The sequence below is a fragment of the Rhinolophus ferrumequinum genome, chromosome 18 (genome assembly GCF_004115265.2).
Source record: "Rhinolophus ferrumequinum isolate MPI-CBG mRhiFer1 chromosome 18, mRhiFer1_v1.p, whole genome shotgun sequence".
NCBI lineage: Eukaryota > Metazoa > Chordata > Mammalia > Chiroptera > Rhinolophidae > Rhinolophus > Rhinolophus ferrumequinum.
The window spans coordinates 54378393-54401440 of record NC_046301.1 but is presented as its reverse complement, the minus strand read 5'-3'; the positions used below and the strand labels follow the sequence as shown (position 1 = coordinate 54401440).

The 23048-nt window shown below is 32.7% G+C and overlaps 1 protein-coding gene across 1 annotated transcript in view; it reads right to left on the bottom strand.

The window, feature by feature from the left end:
* FSTL5 (follistatin like 5) overlaps nucleotides 1–23048 on the bottom strand; it is a 631294-nt gene that overhangs the window by 121557 nt on the left and 486689 nt on the right. Inside the window, exons 9-10 of the mRNA XM_033135298.1 lie at nucleotides 10140–10301; nucleotides 5703–5837 (exon numbers count right to left, since the gene is read on the bottom strand). Of these exons, the coding sequence (XP_032991189.1) occupies nucleotides 5703–5837; nucleotides 10140–10301 (297 nt within the window). The remainder of the gene's footprint in view (nucleotides 1–5702; nucleotides 5838–10139; nucleotides 10302–23048) is intronic.

Genomic DNA, 23048 nt, shown 5'->3' with positions numbered 1-23048 from the left:
CCCTATCTCTAATGTAACTGTGGGAGTATGTTATTTTGAACTACTTTTTTGTGGTTCAATTTGTCACATGAGAAAACTTCCAACGAGGTTTGTTGACAAAGTTGGGCACTGTAACTCAAGGTTTTCCAATTCAAAGGTTAGGCTACAAGCAAAACATAAGCTCCTTAGCCATATGATGCTTTGTGCGAACTGTCACTCAACAGTATCATCTCACTGGGAAATGCTGTATAAGAAAAAAATGTGACTGATACTACCATGACTGCTCTATTATGTAGAAAATTGCTGGATGATTACTGTGAAGCTGTAGCCAAACAAAGTAAGTCTGTGTTGTGTAATTTCGTCCAAAAGTTGTAACTCTTTCCCCATTTTTATTGATGTCTCTATGGAATTCAGCACCTCTCTTCTCTGCATCTTTCACAAAAAGAGAAGAAAAGCACATTATGCAATAATATTAAAAATATAATTGGTAGATAATTTTTGCAATGTGAAGGGGAAATAATGTGTAGCTTTTGCTTTGACTCTGAGAAAAGTGGATTCTCAAAAATAATGATATTTTATGTTTGATTATATATAATATAAATGCCCATATATACTCTTACCTCTTTCTATTATTTCTATTATACCTCATATCTATCTATATACCTCATATTATACCTCATATATATATATATATATATATATATATCTCATAATATACCTCATATTATACCTCATATCTATCTATTATGTATCTGTCTCTACATCTATCTCTATATCTATATCAATCTCTATATCAATCTGTACATAGGATTCACTTTGGAAACTCTGATTTCCAATAATCATTTTATTATCCAGCCTTTTAAAAATTATTTTTGTCAATGTTTGTAGCAAGGAATACATAATTATTTTCAGTAAATAATCATGACAGAGGAAGAGTTACTTTATGTCTAGCAGTATGGTCAGTGCTTTGTAAATATATGCACAGAAATACCTTAGTGAGTTAATATTTACTTCATAATACAGGTAAGCAAATTAAAACTCAAAGAGGTTATATAATAGCTCAGAGAAGTTATGTAATGGGCTATTATGTAATAGAATGATTATTTTTTCCTTTTTTATTAAATTTATTGGGGTGACATTGGTTAATAAACTTATATAGGTTTCAAATGTGCAATTATATAATACATCATCTATATATTGCATTGTGTGTTCACCACCCAAAGTCAAATCTCCTGTCACCAAATCTTCTTCTGTCACCGCTTTACCCTCTTCTAATGCCCTCCTGCCTTACCCTCTGGTAACACTAAATTGTTATCTGTGTTCTTCAGTTTCTGTTTGTTTGTCTTGTTTATTGCTTTCTGTTTTCTATCCCACATTTGAGTGAAAGCATATGGTTCTTGCCTTCTTCTGTCTGATTTATTTTGCTTAGCATGATGATCTCAAGATCCATCCATGTTGTCGCAAATGGTAGTATTTCACCTTTTCTTACGGCTGAGTAATATTCCATTGTATATATGTACCACATCTTCTTTATCCAATCATCTATAGGTCATCATTGATGGGTCTGTGACTGTCTCCTTTGGCTTTTCTGAAAATATCTGTCTAAATACAAATGTGCCTTGTATAATTAATATTGGTATTTGTTCATGGAGTTACTAGAAGAGAATCCAGAGCAGTCCTTAAGATATGGATTAAAAAAGGCTGTAGTTTTCCCTAATGTAATCTCCACCTGATTTTGATTTTGTTTTTTCTTATATGGAACTCTGACAGTTTATTGAGTACTAGGAAACATCCCAAGGGAAACTGTCTTCTACCATATAGACATCCTTACATTTTTAGTTTATTCTCTTCTGTAGCTATTAATATTCTACTCAGTTGGTTTACTAATTTAGTACTATCCTGATTTTAATTATGTGCATAAATTTCCAAAAATGAGCACTTTCACATCAATGGCCATATATAGGCTATGTTTTTAATAACCATTATAGCAAATCTGTGTGTGGGGGGGTTAAAAATTAAAGGTATTTATTTAAATAAGAGATAACTTTGTTATTTGAAAGACACTGTATTTGCATGCCTATAAAAAGGTAGACTACAAATATAAATCCGCAATGCTCGAGACTTCTGGGTTACAACTAAAATCTGTTTGTTTCATCTTCAAGACCAAAGTCATGAAGCTTTTCCCTTATGTTTTCTTATAGTAGTTTTATAGTTTTGGTCTTGTGTTTAAGGGTTTAATCAATTCTGAGTTGATTTTTGTGTATGATGTAAAACAGTGGTTCAATTTCATGTTTTAGCATGTGGAAATTCAGTTTCCTAGCATCATTTCTTAAAAAGATTTTCTTTTCTCCAATGTATATTTTGGCATCCTTGTCAAAGATAAGTTGCCTGTATATTTATGGATTTATTTCTGGGTTTTCTATTCTCTTCTATTGGTCCATACATTGGCCTTTATGTCAGTACCATACTGTTTTAAGTGTTATAGCTCTGCAATGTATTTTGAAATTAGGAAGTTTGTTTTTCTTTCTCAAGATCACTTTGGATCTTTTGTTGTTCCATGAAGTTTAGGACAATTTTTCTATTTACGTAGAAAAATGCCTTTGGGATTTTGATGGGCATAGCATTGAACCATAAATCACTTTGGGTACTGTGGGCATTTTAACAATATAAGTCTTCAAAGGAAACAATAAACCAAGTGAAATAGCAACCTACAGAGTGGCAGAAATATTTTTAATCTATATATCTGTTAAGCATTTGATTTCCAAAACATACAAGGAACTCCTCTAACTCAATAGAATTTAAATGAAATAACCTAATTTTAAAAAATGGGCAAAATTTGAACAGACATGTCTCCAAAGAAGACATACAAATGGCCAGCAGATACATAAAAATGTGTTCTGCATCACTAATCATCAGTGATGACAATCAAAACCACAATGAGATACCCTATCATATCTGTTAGGATGATTATTATTAAAATAACAAAAGATAAAAGCCTTGATGAGGATGTAGAGAAGTTGGGACCATTGCACCCTATTGATGGGGATAGAAAATGGTACAGCCAGTATGAAAAACATGATGGAAGTTCCTCAAAAAAATTAAAACAGAACTAGCATATGTTCCAGAAATCCCTTTGTATTTATCCAAGAAAAAAAAATCAGGATCAAAGAGATATCTGCACGCACTCACACGTTCATTGCACTATCATTCACAAGAGTGAATGTATGGAAACAAAACCAATTATCTATCAACAAATGAATGGATAAAGAGAATGCCATGTATACATACAAAGGAATATTATTCAGCCTTAAAAAGAAGGAAATCCTATAATTTGTGACAACATGAATGGACCTGGCAGATTTCATTCTAATTGAAACAGGCCAGTCACAGAAGGAAAAATAGTACATAACTGCACCGATATCAGGTATCTAAAAGAGTAAAAATCATAGAAATAGAAAAGATTTGTGGTTGTCAGAGATGGGGAGGAGGGAGAAATAGAAAGTTTTTCCATGGGTGTAAAGTTACAGTTATACAAATTGAATGGATTCTGGAGAACTGCTGTACGACCTCGTGCCTATATTTAACAATATGGCTTTGTGCACTTAAAATTTATTAAGAAGGTAGAACTAACCAGTATGTTATATACTTACCAAAATTAATTAATAACTAAATTCCATTAGCTTTCACTTTTTATTCTTGAAACTGTCATGTAACTTCAATACATAAGTAGCATCTATAAATATTGTATGTCCAGACTTAGGAAAAAAGCTCTCTAAATCTTTCACTTGTATTTTTTCTTATATAATGACTTTGAAAGTTTTATATAGATGTAGTAAGGTGTGCAGTGCTATGTCTTATAAAAGTTTTATTTCTTTTCACAGCATGCTACTAACATAATCTCAAAAACTTATTTAAAATGTGTTATTTTACATCTAGGAATTTGAAGTAAAAGTAAAATAAAATGAAAACATGATTTCATATAATTAAACATTCATATGACTAAATTTATGAATAAAATTATATTAAATCTTCCTTTAAAATTGTCTTCAAATGTACAACTAATAGATAGTGATTTATGGATCAAAGGAAATATGGCTAGGTGTTTTAATTTTGTAAACAGAAAAACATATTGAAAATAATGACTGACATTAACTGAAAATAAGAATAGAGTATTGAAGTGAAAATGTCTCACAAACGTCATCATGAAAGAGGAAAAAAACTAGTCTTCCATTACTTATTAAAAATTAATTTTTAATAGGAAGTGAATTGCAAATTGGTATTTAGAAGAAATACTTAAGAGTGAAGAAATTATTTTTTGCAACTTATCCAAGTCATTAAATCCAGCTTTCTTTTCTCTTTTTTCACCTTAAGAATTTTCTTTTTTTAAGTATTTGTTTGTAATGATGGATGTCCTAGCCAGAACAAATATAGAAAAGGATCTGGATAAGATTCTCTTTCTTCATTGGATCGTTTCATATCTACAAGCACTCATTGATTTAAAAAATAAGAAGATTCCTGGGACAATGCCTTACCCTTCCTACAAAAAAAAAAAAAAAAAACTGGGTTCAGAAAAACTAGAGGACTTTCTAAATATCAGGGCTCTGCACAAGCTTAGATTAATCAGAGATGTAAATGGGTATAACAAATTAGATGGAGGAGCAAGGAATACAGCCGACCCTTGAACAACACTAGTTTGAACTGTACAGTTCCACTTATATGTGGATTTTTTTTTTCAATGAATAGTGTAAAGGTATTGTCTCTTCCTTTTGATTTTGTTAGCAATATTTCATTTTCTGTAGGTTACTTTATTGAAAGAATGCAGTATATAACGCATATCACATAGAAAATATGTGTCCATTGATTGTTATCAGTAAAGCTTCTGGTCAACAGTAGGCTATTAGTAGTTAACTTTGGGGGGAGTCAAAAGTTATACGTGATTATCAAATGGGTGAGGGTAGCACCCCTAACTGCCATGTTGTTCAAAGGTCAGCTAAACCCAATTCCAAAACAAGCAATTCAACTATAACCAAAAATCCATCTTTAGTATCCCCAACCCATCCATATTCCTTTCACCAAGTAATTATTTTAAACGAAAGACAGTATATTTTTCTTCTTACTTCATAATCCAACCAGGAGACATGTACAGTGACGACAAAGGACTTCTAGCATTAAACAAAGAACTGTGCATGGAGTGGTGTTGGTGGCAGGGCAGTGAGTGTCTTATGCTGGTAGTAACCACAGTTACTGCTGCAAAGGACTGATGTTCTACAGCTATCGTGCCACCAACTGCAATACAACTAACAGAAAAAGGAAGACATCCAATTATTAAACCTATAGGATGTCCTTTTGTTATCTTTTGACACTAAATTCTCCAAGTCATTTGGGAGAGAGATTTCAAAATGCACTTAAATTCTTGTATGAGCAAATGGGAAGATAGGAACTGAAATATTTTATGTACACTTGCAAAAGAAACAAAATCATTATAGTGTTGTTACCAAAAAATTCGCAAGTTTGCTTTTCAATCCTTAAATCTACTTTTGATAGTTCAAGATTCCTATCTTTCCTATGTCTGAAACTTTATTTAATGCATTTTTCATCTCAGAGTTTTCTGGTGCGTTTGGTTTTTGAAAAAGGCTTAACTGTGAAGTTCAGTACGAAGTTGTGTGTGTGTGTGTGTGTGTGAGCGCGTGTGGTCTTTGTGCGTGTTTGTGTTCAATACATACGGGTCTTTCTAGCAGAGTCTTCCACAAAAAGAGAAGAGATGTCTTCATCCACTCCTGCTTCATTCTTTGCGATACAAGTGTACGCTCCTGTATCTTCATAGCGCACGTTGCTTATATGTACCTCACTGCCATTTGCTGAAAACAGAAGGCAAATGCAACTTGTAAACTACAATTTCAGTTTTGGTACAGTGCTTTCCGATTACACAAACAGTTCTCTTAGCTTGTCCTAATTAAACTATTTCCTTCTTACTTCCATGCTCTGGAGGCATGCCAAATTGTTCCAAAAACATTCAAGTGTTTCACAAACTGCACCATCATTCTATTACAGAGAGCCCTACACTCTATATATCAAATGCACACATTTTATATTTTATAATAATTTCCTATTTCCTACATTGCATACGAAGTATTTCATATTAATAACTATAATTTAATTTATATATTTATTTTTTAATATTCAGAATCCCCTTTGTCCTAAGCTTTCACCAAAGTCTTAACTAAATATTATTAACTTACAGAATACATATAAAAAGACATTTTCATAAAGAAATTGAGTGAGCTACATCATGCAAGTATAATACACTTAGGTAAGGGGAAAAGAAATATAATAACATGTAATTTGTCTGCAAGATTTTCACTCTGGTGCCATAAATATACCTAAAGTAAAGGATATTATAATATGGAAAGTGATATAGTCAATGTGTAGCCAAAGGGTTAAGAAAATGATTAGATTCCAACTTTTAAACTTTGGTGAAATAATATTTTAAGCTAATCCCTGAATAATGAATTGTATTTCTCAATGTGGAAACCAGAATATAGTTATTTACTAAATATTGGCAATATATGAGGTGTTTTCACATATATTATTCCTTAATTATCCCAAATGATATTTAATTGTTAGATGATAACTCTGAGGCCCTACCCCCTCCGCTCTCTTCCCATCTTTCCTTTCCTTTTTTATCCCTGCCCTCCCCTCTCCTCTTCTGTCTTTCTGTATGTGTCACAAAAACACCATGCACCATGTGCAGTAGAAAGGAACATAAGTATTTGTGACAGGGGACAAAATAATAGTGTGGCTGTTTGGAGAAAGAAGGTGGAAACTACTGGGACAAGATTTTGAATGCCATCTCTAGGAGCCAGTGGCTCTCAAGGGAAGTGAATGGGATATGGAGAGGCATTGAGTGTTTGGGGTGAGACAATCATTCGAATCACTGAACCTCTTTCTCAATTTATAAACACTACTGTGCACCTCTATTCCCCCCGTTCTTTGTTGATAAACAATACTCCAAAACAGAGGTTGGCAATGTTTTGGTTTTGCTTTCGTTTCTGTTTCTGCTGTGAAAGGCCAGATAGTAAATATTTCAGGCTTTGTGGTCATAAGGTCTCTCTGCTGGCCAGTCACCTCTGCTATAGCATCACAGCCATAGACAATATATTTTTAAATAAGTGTAGCCGTGTTCTAAAAACAAGTAATACTATGCTTTATTTACAAAAACAGCCAGTTTTCCAAATTTAGCCTTTGAGCCTTCATTTGCAGCTTCCTGCTCTAAAAGATAGGGAGTGAACCATGTATTTAAGCTGCATCAGCTTCTTGTTTTAGGTGAAATATGGACCTCTCCAAAGAACATGCTGTTCTTTCAAACCCCACACATTTTACCTAAATTCCCTAGATTTTTTTTTGAAACGTCAAGTCAATGTTTTCCTTCTTAAATTCTGTTTTCTCAATATTCTTGCATGTTCTTCTAACCTACATGTCCCACTGTCTTTCCCTCCTTCCCTACATAATCTAGCATTTCCAGATGTTTTCTACTCTTTTGCCAGAACTACCAATTCCTTCACCCATTTATCATCCTGACCTATGTGATTTATTAACCTCCCAAACCAGAACAAGCTGACTTATCTCTGCACCTGGATCCCTGCACGTATTTTTTGGAGTAAATCATGAGACTATATATTAACAAATTTACAAATGTTCGTAGTCATAGTTTGCAATTTGTGTGATGTTCAATGCTACTTGATATTCATTTCACTTGACCATTACAGCTAGATGCCTTTCATATCCTACTCTACTTTTATTTCAAATCTTTACTCTTTTTTGACGTTTCCCATTACAAAACTAACTTTAAATTATGAAGTACCTAGAAGTGATTAGAAAGTAAAGCCAAATAATTTCACGATATATACATGTATCAAATCATCATGTTATATACCTTAAACTTACGCAATGTTATGTCAATTAAATTTCAATAAAAGCTGGAAAATAAAAGTGTGTTAACCCCCAAATTCCGGTTTCCATATACATCTTCAACTTTATGTACTTATCAACCAAAATTACCTCTGTTTCTTTCCAAGGCAAATCCTCCCTCTTTTCTTATTTATTTCTCTAACTTTTTGCTCATCTTTCTCCTTCTCCATTATCTACACATCTTTCTCGTTACTGATATTCCTTCAAACTGATCAATTGTTCAAGAAAGAAATATCTTCATTAGTCCTAACCCTTTACAACAGCATATACTTTCTTCCCTTCAAAATCTGGAAAGATATTTTTATATCTCTTATCTCCTTTTCATTTCTAAACTCACTGAAGACTGATTGCGACTGTTTTCTCAATGTCACAAAGACAAACTAATCACTTAACCCATGAGCACATTTAAATGACCTTCCTTGACCTTCCTGCATCTGACATTATTGAATGTTTTGCCATCTTTAGCGTTATCTTCTTTTCTTATGTAGTATCACTTTGTTCTCCTGACTCTTTGCTGACTTTTATTCTCTTTGTAGAATTTATCTTGATTTGCCTGCCGATAAAATACTTCTGCTTTTCCAGGATTTTACTTTCTCTCATTAGCATTATTATCCCATCCATTGCTGTAGTTGTTCAGTTAGTGCCTAGACTTGGACCTCACAAAGAAATGCAGATAAGCATCTGATGAATAATTGGATAATTAAATAACTGTAGCATTTGCTAATATGTAATTGTATATGAAGACACATGGGATTTCATACTCCTACGCACCCAGATTTATCTCTTTGGTTGTGCTCTCTACTCACCTTTTATTGTTTATCATATTCTCTCAAAACTTTACCTATTTTTCTCTTGTTTTTCAAATGAGAATAGCTATTTTACAAGGGTCCCCACTCTTTCAATATTGAGTCTGGAGTGTAATCACCTCCCTAAATTTGCTTCCTACATGTAACTGGAAGCAATATATGTTCATATAATATGGTTTACTACTATTAAATGAATAAGAAATTACAAAATCAGAAGCTAATTAGACCTCTCTTCACTTTAATTCCTGTTAATAAAATCAATCCTCTTCTGAGATTGTAGACAGCAAGATGAAATTAGTAGATGTAAACATGTAAATTTGTTGGGCCTACTTATATCAATATAGAGATTTCTTGGATTCAGATTTTAAAGGTCAAAAATATTTTAACACATCATTTTTGACTTGTAAAAGTGAATAAGTACATGTTCTAAACAGATTTATTTAAAAATGTAAACTGATGAAAACATTCATCGTTAAAGTGGAATAATGAGAAGTCTATGCTTACAGAAATGATTTAAATATGAAAATATATTCATTTCTAAAAGTATGATTGAAGGAATTTAAAGGCATGGAAAAGGAATAAAATGCCATGCAAAAGATACTCCAGGAATATGACTTATCATGTGCTACTCTTGACAATGGAAATAAGATTTGTACATGTCTTTACCGCCTAGTAAAATAAATATACAAACTTCCTAGTATAATAAATATATGGCATTTTTTAGATTATTTGATATTACACAGATTGTCTGTTTTTGTTTTTCACTTACCATGTATTTGTATTTATTATAATCTATAATAATTGATCAATCATATATACATACATTAGAATATTACAACATGTAGAATATTTTGTATATTAGAATGCAATAATTTCATAACTTTAAAATAATGTAAATGTGAAACATTTGGTAACATTTTGAGTTTTCCTCTTTTCATATGCCAAGTATGTGACAAAATATTCACTAAAGAATTTCTACATTATTGACACCTTCTATAACACATATTTTAAAGTATGATTTAAACATTTAAATAGTTACTTCAGAAATGTATTATATGAAGAGATCCAATTATTTTGTTCAGCATATCTGTGCTAATTCAATGGACAAGTATTTAAAAGACAGATAATTTACTATTTTACTTATCCCCAAAATAATGATATAATGAATCATCATGACAAGACTGTTATTTAAACCATAAAAATATTAAAGGACTCTATTTCAAGTATAATGTCTTAGGTACGATCACATTTTTTTCCATACACATGACATTCTGTTGCCACCAGTCTCATTTTCTCTTTTTTTCCAAGTGATATAAAATGTGACATAAATTTTAGTATAAATTTTCTATATGATCATTTCAGGGGAAAAATGCAAGTATAAAGCACCTTGAAGTGTGAGTTGTTTGGACAGCTTTGGTGTAATATCAATTCCATTCTTCAGCCAGCCCAGCTGAGGGTTTGGTATGCCCTCTGCATGACACCTCAGACTTGCAGTTACCCCAGGTTCTCTAGCCTGACTTTCTGGATACACCCGGATAACTGGAGGAACTAAAAGAAGAAATGCAAAAGAAAGTGAATTAGTAAATCCATATTCACCATTTAATTTTCTAAAACAAACAAAAACTGCAATATAAGAAAAATAAAAATTATATATTTTAATCATGTTGCATATTTCTACAGATCTTAGTTTCCAAATGTCATTATCTACAAAAAAACAATGAGTTCTTTGGATAAAGACTATTCTGGGACTATGCTAGGGAAAAATACAAGCTGACCCTGGGACATCCTGCTTCAGTCACTAAAAATGTTGTCAAAGAATAATAAAAAAAAAAAATGTAAAAGACATCATATGTTCATAAGTTGAAATAATTAATTGGTAAGTTAGTAAGAACTGGTAAGGATTATTATTGGTAAAGTGAAAATACTCCAAAATTAATCTGCAGATACAATGCAATCCCTATCAAATATCCAACAGCAATTTTGTAGAACTGGTAGAGCTAATCCTCACATTCAAATGGAGTTGCAACGGCCCTCAAAAAGGCAAAACAGTGTTGAAAAATGAGAACAAAACTAAAAGTCTCATGCTTCTCAACTTTCACTCTACAAAACTACAGTAATCAAAACAATGTGGTACTGGCAAGGATAAAAACATAAATCTGTGGAATAAGTTGGGAAGGCAGAAATCAACCTACACATATATGATCAACTGATTTTCAGGAAGGATGCCAAGAAATAGTCATTTCAAGAATTAATGTTGGAACAATTGGATATCTGCCTGCAAAACAATTAACCTGGGCCCCTCCCTCACATCATATGTAAAAACTAACTCAAAATGAACCAAAGACCTAAATGTAGAAACTAAAACAATAAAATTCAGGAGGAAATATAGGGGTAAATCTTAACCTTGTATTTGACCATGGTTTCTTAGCTATGACCCTAAAACATAAGCAACAAAGAATAATAGACAAATTGGACTTCATCAAAATTGAAATATTTGATGCATCAAAGAACACTTCCAAGAAAGTATAAACACAAGTGACATAGTGGGAACAACTGTAAATTATATCTGTTAAGAGACTATATGATAAACTGTTACAACTCAGCAACTACAAGGCAGAGTCCAGCAAAGGAATGCATCAACAAAATAAAAAGGCCACCAGAGAATAGGAGAAAATATTGATAAACGACATGTTCGATAAAAAGTTAATATCCAAGATATACAAGGAATTCATACAACTTAATAAAAAAAATAAAATAACCCAATTAAAAAATGGGCAAGGGACCTAAATAGACATTTTTCAAAGAAAACATACAATGCCCAACAGGTGCATGACAAGGTGTTCAACATCACCCTGATCATCAGGGAAATGCAAATCAAAACCACAAAGAGATATCACTTCACATCTGTTAGGTTGTCTGTTGTCAAAAAGACAATAGATAAGTACCAGCAAGGGTGTTAGTGGGGACGTGAACTGGTACAGCTTCTATGGAAAACAGTATGCAAGTTCCTCAAGGAATTAAAAATAGAACTAATACAAATTGCTCCTGAACTTTAGCCTCAATATTCTCTTCAGTAAAAATGAGGTTTGATTTATGTCTACTTTTACTCTGTGATATGTGTCAATCATTCTGATGGTAGGAAATAATATCATCAGCAGCACTACTTGAAAAGTGAAAACGATAATATATTCATAGACAGCTTAGAATGTTTGTACTGAAGCCTTCAGTCATGTTGATTTAAAGACGAGTCACAAAAAGGTATAATCCTTCCCCCACATCACAGCTTTTTAGAGCCCAGAGGTGAGACTATAATCCGTGAGTCTCTGATTCCTCGGCCAGTGCTCTTTATACTTCATGCAGCCCCTAATCAACCTGGCTGAACTTTGTCTCTATTGGCCACTGAATTTAGATAATAGGAAAGAAAATCTGATGTGTATTAAAAGCAAGTATGTTCCAAATTTGACTGGTTAGGACTTCCTACAGTAACAACAAAAACAAATAAACAAACAAAAAATAGAATTACCTTATGATCCTGTAATCCCATTCTGTACTATACATCCAAAGGGAACAAAATCATTGTCTCAAAAAAATATCTATACTCCCATGTTCCTAACAGCATTATTCACAATAGCCAATGTATGGAAACAACCTGTCTATCAATGAATGAATGAATAAATAAATAAAAATGTGGTGTATATACATCATGGACTATTATTCAGCCTTAAAAAGGAAAGACATCCTGTCATTTTCAACAACATGGATGACACAGAGGATATTATGCTAGATTAAATAAGCCAGACAGAGGGAAAAATAAAATATAAAATGGTCAAAGGGTACAAACTGTCAGGTATAAGATGGATAAGATCTGAGGATATAATTTATAGCATAGTGACTATAGTTGATAACACTGTATTGTATAATTGAAATTTGCTAAGAAAATAGAACTTAAGTATTCACACACACATACACACACATAAACACACACACAAATGTTAAAAAACACAAAAGAATGAAAGTCAGACTGATAGCTAAATTCTTACAGGAATTACAGAAACTAAAGACACTTTATAGTCAACTGCACCTCAATACATTAAATAAAATAAACATATTTTTAGAAACTCAAACTTCCAGCAGAACCTACCCAAAAAGTAGTACAAAATCGACATAAAAATCTTAGAAGATTTACAGAAATTTAATACATTAAAAATCTTTATGCAAAGAAAACTTCGAATAGAATTTTCAAAACTACAGAATTTTACCAAGCTAAAAATAAAGAAATAAAGAATACCAATCTTACATAAACTCTTCTAGAAAACAGAGGGAGTGCATTTCTTTGATAGTGTTAAAATAGCTGTACAAATCCTCTGATACTCCTAGCTTCAAAAGGGTAAAAACTGTCAGTGATAGATGGATAAGATGAGGAATTCTCCTCATCTTACATGTGGGCTGGATTTAATGAGTCATGATTAACAAATGTAATATGGCAGTGATACCGTGAGATACCAAATATCTCATAAAAGGAACTACAGCATTTCCCTAGCTCTCTTTTGGATCATTTGCTCCTGCAGAAACCAGCTGCTGTGTCATAAAGATAATCATCCTTCTGTAGATAACTGGGTGTCAAGTAAACAAGAAAGGTCCCATGTCAACAGCCAACAAAGAACAAATAGGTACATGAGTGGGTCCTCTCGGAAGTAAATTCTCCAGCCTCAATTAAGCTTTCAGATGACTGCAGCCTTGGCTAATATGCTAAACACAACCTCATAAAGGATCTCATATCAGAACCACATTGCTAAGCTGTTTTCAATGTTTTTATTATCTCATTTCTCTATTATTTCATATTTCTGTTTTACTGTTATCTCTTAAGATAATAAATGTTGTTCTTTAAGCCACTAAGTTTTAAGGTACATATGTATATATATACTTTACATTATATATATGTAAATATGTACATATATATGTATATATACACACAGACACAAAAAGGAATATGTGTATATATATGTATATACACACATATTCCTTTATAGAAGGGTTTTGCCTTATTTAATCATTGTAGCCCCTTACATAGCTGAGTGACTACTAAACCTGAGAATATGAAGAAGTGGTCCACAGGATGTGTGTTACATCACACTTATTTCTTCTTTCTTCACACTCACACTTTGCATTTGCTGTTTAGTATGACCATGGAAGCACACGTACCCCGAATTTGCCTTAATAAGAATATGACTTGGTAAACCAGGAAACACACTCTGGTTCTCAATTGAAGAATTGTCTGCAGGACCTATCTTAGCAAAAGACAATGGGCAAAATTTTGTTCACCTGAACCACCCTGCACTTTGGTTAATGTATATGCTTTGAACTACCTGATGTCTTTTAATTTCACCCATTAGAACGCCAATGAAAGATGCAAGCTTAGTCACCATTCTGAGACTCTTCTAAGGTCTCAAATCCAGTCAAAAGTTAATTTTACCACTCATCCTTTAAGTGACTGGAGGAGCCATTCTATACACAAATTTGATTGACTAATGAATACGTGTTGGCATTCCAGAGTTACTGAAATTATAAAAGCAATGCAAACCAACATACTTGTTGAAGCCATCAAGTCATCCTGTCATCCCAATGGCCTCTGAGTCCCCTTTTTTGCCTGCACACTGGAGATCTTAAACTAGAATCATGTCAGCTATAACACAGCGACAAAGAGAGCAGGAGGGGTCTTCAGAAAGGTCCAGTTGTCCTTTGAGTCCACAGCTGGGACTTTACCTTGTGTTGCTTTTAATAGTTCCAGCGACAGAACAATAACACACTTCCAAAGTTCGGAGCACGAGAAGTCTGCTATACCCTTCCCCCTCTCCTAAATATAATTCAAAAGAAACATAATACACACTAACAAACATGTACAACAACAACGAGGAGTAAAACCAAGATCAGATGTTTTGTTTTGTTTTTTTCCCCCCTTTATGACTACTTAAATAGTTTATTTTGAAATATCTAATACAATTTTCAAAAATAGTCTTCATAATATTTCTATACCAGTCTTGCTGGTGATGTAGAGCGTGTGTTTATGCTGTTTTGATATATCTAGCACAGAGTAGTTTTAGTAGCATTTTATTATATTGGAAGTTCAAATAAATAACTTTTTAAAGACATATGTTAATATACTTCCAGCAAAACTAGATTCACCATAAAATCTGGAGTAAAGAGACTCTTTGAAGTCCTCAGACCTAATCTCTTACAGAGTTAGGAGATAAGCTTTTAAAAAAGACTTATATAGAAAGCCAAAATGGATAACTACTCTTAATGCATATTCAGTAAACGCAAGGGTATCTTGTCATAGACCTTATAACCAAAGCAAGGATCAATGCTTCTTGTAACAGTCTGTGGAAGAGCAAAAAATTGACACAAACTAAATATATCTGAAAATATATATCTTCAGATATATCAATACAACACGAGCACATGAATCAACTCAATGATGACAATGGATGGTACATCATTCAATAGTTTTATGGCCTTGACTGAGTTGAGAAACCACTCTCGACCACCGTTTCCTCATATATAAAATAGGAATAACCCCAGTACCTTCCTCATAGGGTTGTTGTAGGGATTAAATAAAATAATCTATATAGTGTTAATTATTAATAACAATAGCTACCATAAAAATATAGATATTATATTAGTCACATATTTTGTCACTGATAATCCCCAAAGGTCAACTTTCAAATAAGATATTCAATTCCCCTGGCATTCCTAGCTGTTTCTACTTTATTGATACACTTGTGCATGAACTAAAAACAGTGATAATAATTTTTTTCATATTGAACTTTTATACCCAAATACATTATATATGTGTGTGTGTGTGTATATATATATATATATATATATATATATACACACACACATATATTTGTATATATAAATAATACTCTCATATAATATGCTTTTCACTTAGTATATTGGTATCAAGTGATTGAAAAATCTCGCTTAACTCATATAGAATTGAAGGATAAGTGATTGGCATAACAACTATTTAACCTCAATGATAAGCTACACATTTAAAAGTAGGTTATTTTTCCCAGGATACATATTATGAAATATAAATGAGGACTGATGGCAGCCTGAATTAAAAAGTCAATAATCCTCCAGAGAACATTTCAAGCCATTTGTTATAGTCGTTTTTAGTTAGGAAGTACACTCTATGAACTTGTCTTTCCTTTCTATTGGCAGTGCAGGAAAAGAGAAACTGATGAAGAACACCAACGAGTTTAGAATCCAATTCATATGTAGTATCATGAAAATCTTTAAATAAGGCTCCTGATATTGTAAGCAAAAGATGATATTCAAAAATAAGTGTCTATATACTCTGAAAATTTCCTAATGATATTCAATGTCACTAACTCAGGAAGCAATTTAAACTGATTGGCTTTATGTGGTATAATATTACCAAATAAGGTCAAATATTAATATCAAATAATGTAATATTATATATATATACACACACACATATATATACATATATATACACACAAACATTTAAATAGTTGAGATTACATATTATTTTATTTTATTCTACAAAATATGACTAAATTAGTTTCTGTCACTTAAAATGGAAGAAATACAAGAAGATGTAAGCATATAAATTTTATTCATGAACAAAATTTAAGCAAAGTATAAAATCTGATTTGTTCATTTGAGTTTTAAGAGAACAATTTATAAATATTTATTGAGCAACTTCTGAGTGTAGCACATTGTGACTTTCCCTCTTCATTTCTCATGTGCTCTCTTTTATATATTAACCTGTTGTTTGAGTACTGAGTTCAGGTTTTGAAATTAACCAAATGGAGCATTGGAAAAAAATGCATTCTTGGCTTAAATTGTCTTATCTGGTACTGATCATAAAAGAAAGGTCCCCATAGAAGTATATACTGGGATTTAACTACTTAGAATTGAATATAAATTCTGAATTAGGCTTTCAGCAGTAATATGTGAGGTATATTTGAGATCCTTGAAAAATTCTATTTTAAAATGTAAAGGTCAAATAAATCATCAGTGCACTTATAATATTTTGGGGAAGTATTAGTAATTCATCTCAAATAGATGAAACTTCTCAAGGAAGCTAAAATACTTTTTTCTATCATGTAGTTAAAATAAACAATATCACTACGTGAGTAAATTTAACTAATATAATAATTTTGTATTTCATTTATCTAACAGCGCTTAGAGCATAAAGTGTAAATAATTGGAAACTGTATATGGAGGATGAGTTACTCTCAGGATATATACATAAGGCTAATAGAAATTAGATATGGAAATGGGGTTCTGATACTAAAAATATTAAATGTAGAAATCAAAAAAGTAGATAAGTGTTATTAGTATAATTATATTTTCTTAGGTCTTTCTTTCTGGAAACTTTGGATTTTATACAGAATCATTTGTAAATATTTAACAGTTCAAAATAATGAAGTATTTAATAATAATAATAATAATAGATACATATAAAACCAGGTGAAGGCTGATGGATATATTTCTCAAAGGCCCATAATAATTTCATTTTATTAGAATATATCATTGCTTTTCTCAATATTTAGAAGAACCTGATAGAATTATTTTAATCTCATAATCCTCCTCATGGAACATTAGAAAGGATATAATGGAAAAAATAGATCTCTATAATACTGAGCCCTGCTTTTTTCTTTTTTTTTTCATCTTTCCACTTTCATTTTGTAATCTTTCTTTAGAAGTTTCTGCACTATTGCCAGAAAGTATGGACACAGTATAATCCGGGTAGAAGCCTGCTTTTAGAGTCAAGAGGCAGAGATCACTGACCCAATACATTGACTTCATTCTAGCTGAAAACAAAAATAAGTTTAAGGGGAATCTTCAGGTCACAGGTATGTAAACAAGTAAACATGGGTATTTTTCTTTTTCCTTTTTCTTGATGCCATTATCTTGTATTCTTTTGAAGGCTTCTATCACTGCTGTTCCACAAATTATTCACACAGCTGCAACTGTGAGAAAAAGCTCTATGAAAGCTTGAGGGTAAGAATATAAATGTGTCTGAAGTAGTGCTGACTCACAGTGGCATCTGGATTGTTCTGTTTGTATTATGACTTCCTTCGTCATTAAAGCAGCTTTCCTATGAAAAATTACGGACTGGGTTTAATAAATATTTTAAATGCTACTGAGCTTGTCCAATGCCTTTTGTCTCTGACATTATTAAAGCCATCAATTTCTCTTTAACTTTGTCCCAAAGCAGTCTTTTTTATATTCATGACTTTCACGCTGCCTCTTGTCAATATTACAAAACTCTCTGATCCCATTATTACAGCCTTCATAAAAGTGCAGAGGATGCAACAAATGTTGGAGGCAAAATATAAATTAACAGCAACATCCTTATGGTCATAAAAGTTTGCGATTTTTTTTTTTTGATTCTTCCTATTTATCTTATGGTATTGTAAAAAAAAAAAAAAACAACACAACTTTTTAAGTTCTTTTGAAAGTGGCAGCAGTTCATACTAATTCACTAAGATCTACTCCACAGATCCTTAAAGTTCTTTGAATGCCCAATTTTGAAGTCTCAAAAGCCATTGTTTTCAGAAATACTCTCTGAAACACAACAGAAGATATAACAAAAACATTCATGGTGATAATACTAGTATGATGATGATATGCATGGAAAATTATTCCACGAAACGATCTTTGGCTTTATTAGCCCTGAAGTAAATGCAAATTAATTTGATGATAAGCTATCTCTACACGCCTATCAGAATGGCTAAAATAAAAATAGTGACGATGCCAATTGTTGGCAAGGATGCAAAGAAATTGAATCACTCATACATTGCTAGTGATACTATATAATGGTACAGGGACTGTGTCAGTTAAAAGAAAAACAAACAACTAAACATGCAACTATAATACAAATCAGCAATTAAACTCCAAGTATTTATCCCAGAGACATACACATTTAAGTTCACATCAAAACCTATACATGAATATTTTTTTGCAGCTTTATTTGTAATTGACAAAAACTGGAATCATCCCAGATATCCTTCACTAGGTAAATGGTTAAACAAACCCTGTGATATCTATATCATGAAATACTATTCAGCAATAAAAGGGCACACATTACACACAACATAGATGAATCTCCAGATAATTGTGCTGAGTGGAAAAAAAAAAAAGCCAACCCCAAGAGGATGCATACTGTATTATTACATCTGTGTAACATTGTTGAAATAAATCATAGAAAGGAAGAACATATTAGCAGTTGCCAGGGGTTAATGAGGGGGTGAGGACAGGAGAGAAATGAGTGTGGCTATAAAAGCACAATGTTAGGGATCCTTGTGGTAATGGGACTGTTCTGTATCTTGGCTGTGTCAATTGCAACATGTTGGTTCTTAAGTTGTACTATAGTTTTGCAAGATGTTACTTATGAGAGAAAATGGGTAGAAGGTTCCAAGGGTATTTTTTGTACCATTTCTTAAAACTGCATACGAATCTATGGTTATCTCAAAAAGTTTAATGAAAGTATCATCGATCCATCTTCACTAAATCAGGATTTGTTTCAGTAGTGGAGAGAAGTCCATCCTGAGAAGCTCAGAGGAAACGAGTCATCCGACGGAAACAATCCAAATGCCACGCTGATGTTCTCAGACAATCCCTTGTTCCTGGTCCCTTCACACTCTCTTCATTCTCACAGTTCTGGTTTCCCAGGACTTCTCTTCACATATCTCACTGCTAATGTGTGCCCTGACTAAGCAGGAGTGTTTGTTTGTTTTATCATACCCCTAGTGGTTGTTGCTGACACCCACAACCAGTGTAGGTTATCTCTCAAGGGAATGCCATATTCTACTCAAAAATGGTATGCTTCCTGTAAGTTTATTTGCAAATAACGTCACCACCAACATTAATCAGAATATCTAGCCAAATTAGAAAACTGAGTCATCAGTACCTCTAATTCATTAGCAACCCTTCCAATCAATCCAAAATAAAATTATTTACTTTAACCTATTTATCCTTAATTTTCCTTCAAATGCATCCTTTTTTTTTCTACCTTAAGTTTAGGGTTTTACTAAAGTTAGAGAGTTCACAATTTGTAGTCTTTGATAATACAAAAATCTCTTAACTGACCTTTCTCCCACAGCCCTGCAGAAATCTATTATCCATATAACTACAAAAATTATTTTTAAATTGAAAGTCAGATGTTACCGCTAATATACTGAATGTCCTTTATTACATCACTTCTTTTTATTTTTTTGGGGAATAATATTTAAACTACTTCACATAAAATGTCGTGTTTTTTTGTTGTTTTTGTTTTTTTTTTAAATCTGGTCTTCACTTGCCGCTCAGAATTTGGAATCTTACCAGTACTTTCTTAAACACCTGTATGAATGTTTCCACATTATCATGTGCTCCTTTCTTTCTCCTCCTACTTTGACTCCTCCTTCCCCTATTTTATTGCTTTTCCTCCTCTTCCTTTTCTTCCTTCCCTTCTGCTTTTTCCTTCACTGACAACTTTTCTCCCTCCTTCTTTTTCTCTTCTATGTTCCTCCTTTTTGTCCTTAGTATCTTTTTTCTCTTTCTTCATTTGCCTCCCAGTTTTTCTATTAATGTTATAGTTGCACATTTTTATTCAACATCACTATCTACATATAGCTACCTAGACATGGATATAGTTATAATTATATGCATTATATGTAGATTCTATCTATCTTTCATCCATCTATGCATTTATCTGTCTATCCATTTATTTATCTATGTATTTATATATCTATCTACCTACCTACCTACCTACCTACCTATCTATCTACCTACCTACTTATCTGGATTTGTTATAGGAATTTGACCTTACACAATTGTATGGTATGATCTGAATAAACAGCCTCAGGGAGGCTATTGTCTTCTTGTTTGATTCTGGAGAGCTTGAAGTCTACAGGGCAATCAAAAAGGAAAGATGGATGTAAAGTGTGAGAATAGGCAAATCCATAGAAACAGAAAGTAGATTAGTGGTTGCCATGAGCTAGAGGGTTGGGGGTAAATGATAAGTGACTGCTACTTCGTACAGTGTTATTTTTTGAGGTAGTGAAAACATTGTGGAATTAGTGGGGAAGGTTGTACTATTCTGGGAATACATCAAAACGACACTGAACTGTATACCTTAAAAGGGTGATTTTTATTATATAAGAATTATATCGTATCATGCTATAAGATATGAGATATGATTCATGATATGTGAATTATATCATATCATGAGATAAGACATACAATATGATTTATGATATGAGAATTATAACATATCATAGCTCAAAAAAAGCAAAAAAAATAAGGGGGGAAGGGAGAACAGTGAGTACAGTATGTTACCATCTATGTGAAGAAAAAGTAAAAATAAAATAATAAGAGTGGCTCTGTAATTCAATTTGGCTGAATTACATTTCCAAGAATTCCCTCTCTTGTATGTTTTCAGTGAAGATAGGTCATAAGAGTTACTTTAATTTTGTCCAAGGTTTGATGGGCACAAGTAAACCCATTTTTAAATGTTGGGGTAGGGTCCCTGTGTGATTTTGTAGCTCGCATATACAGCTGCTTATTTGGGGCTCATTTGGTTGGTTGATGTGGGGCAGCAGCTAAGCCTGCAACTGCTCCAAATCCCTTTTGGCTTTGTCAATCCCTCGGCATGGTATGCAGTTAGTTCTTACAAAAGAGAGCCAGAATCTCAGGACACTAACCTCATGGAGTTTGGAGGCAGTGAGAATTGATATGGGTACCAGACAAATCTCGTGGGTTCCAGTTCATGCTCACAGGTTTGTGTTTCCCTTGCTCTTTCCCACTTAACATTCTTTCCCCTTTCTCCAATTCTCTCAATTCTGTCCCACTGATGTACATGCTTATCCTAGGTCAGTATCTATCACACCATCTTGATTATTGTATCTTCACAGTCCTATTATAGTTTTCTCATCATAAATTTCTTTATTCGTCATATGATCAGACCAATGGCAGAAAAGTTTTTTTGTTCTTTGTTTGTTTTTTTTGTTTGTTTGATTGTTTGTTGTTATATTTGAGAAATAGGCAGTTTTTACTCGATATACGGGAGGTTGGACTAGCATCAAGAATGACAATAAGCTTTTCAAAGAATATAACTACGGCATTATTTGTTCACTACTGGATTCTCAATATATAATAAATCTCAACCTACAGTTATAAAATAGGTAAATTACATATGTGTGAGTAAATGAATGAATGAGTTAATTTAATATCAGGTTCATTTCCTAACAGTCACCATCATAATATGCCAAAGTTGGCTGTGATTTCCCCCCGGCCTCCACTTTTAGTTCCTCCTTAATAAGGCTGTGCTTGTTTTTATAGTTTGCTGCTCTTGTCTGTCACATCATTTCAAACCCTCTGCTGCACCTGTTAATGCTGTGGCATGTGTCACCTATAACACGTAATCTGATCAGACCTTAGAGGTCATTTGATATCACCACTGCTTTCTGCTCCTTTCTTCTCGTAGTTTTGTTCTTAATTAGTATACACCTTTAAAGATCTGCAGTCTTGTCCCTTAATTATATATCTTTACAAATCTAAATCTTCTAAACCAGGGGTGTCCAAACTTTTTTCAACATTTTTCACCAAGGGCCATAAGCAGTAAAATACACAAACAGCCGGGCCTCTCACTCGAGGTGAAGTACGTATTGCCTCACCTGGTATATTTAAGTAAACTAAATATATTTTTGGAATTTGCTGTGGGCCAATAAAAAATGGATCGCGGGCCACAGTTGGCCCGCGGGGTGCAGTTTGGACACCCCTGTTCTAAACTATCCAGTATCACCCTGACAATTTGACCAGACAGCACATAGATTGTTCTAGCCAGGTGTTCTGAGCAAATTTGGAAAAACTAAAGGTACAATTTAAAACTATTGAAAATCTAAGCTAAGAGTTTTACAAGTAGTAGTCTATGATTACATATAATCGAACAAAAATTAAAAAGAAAATAAAAATATTAAAATAATCAGAATAAGGTACTGAAAGGTAAATATGCACAATTTTACTTATTAAACTATTTTCTGCATATTACAACAGAATGAATAAAAATGGGACATGATTCATCTTCTACCATACAAGTATTTATTGTTTAGTTTTTTAGCAGAAAATAAGTACTTAATGTCAAACTTATTGTTTTTGTTGATTAAACTTATTAGTATTCAAATGAATTACAGTCAGCCTAACTAAACCTAAACTAATAATCAACATGTATTATTAGAAGTATCACATTATTAATCATATATGCATACACACATA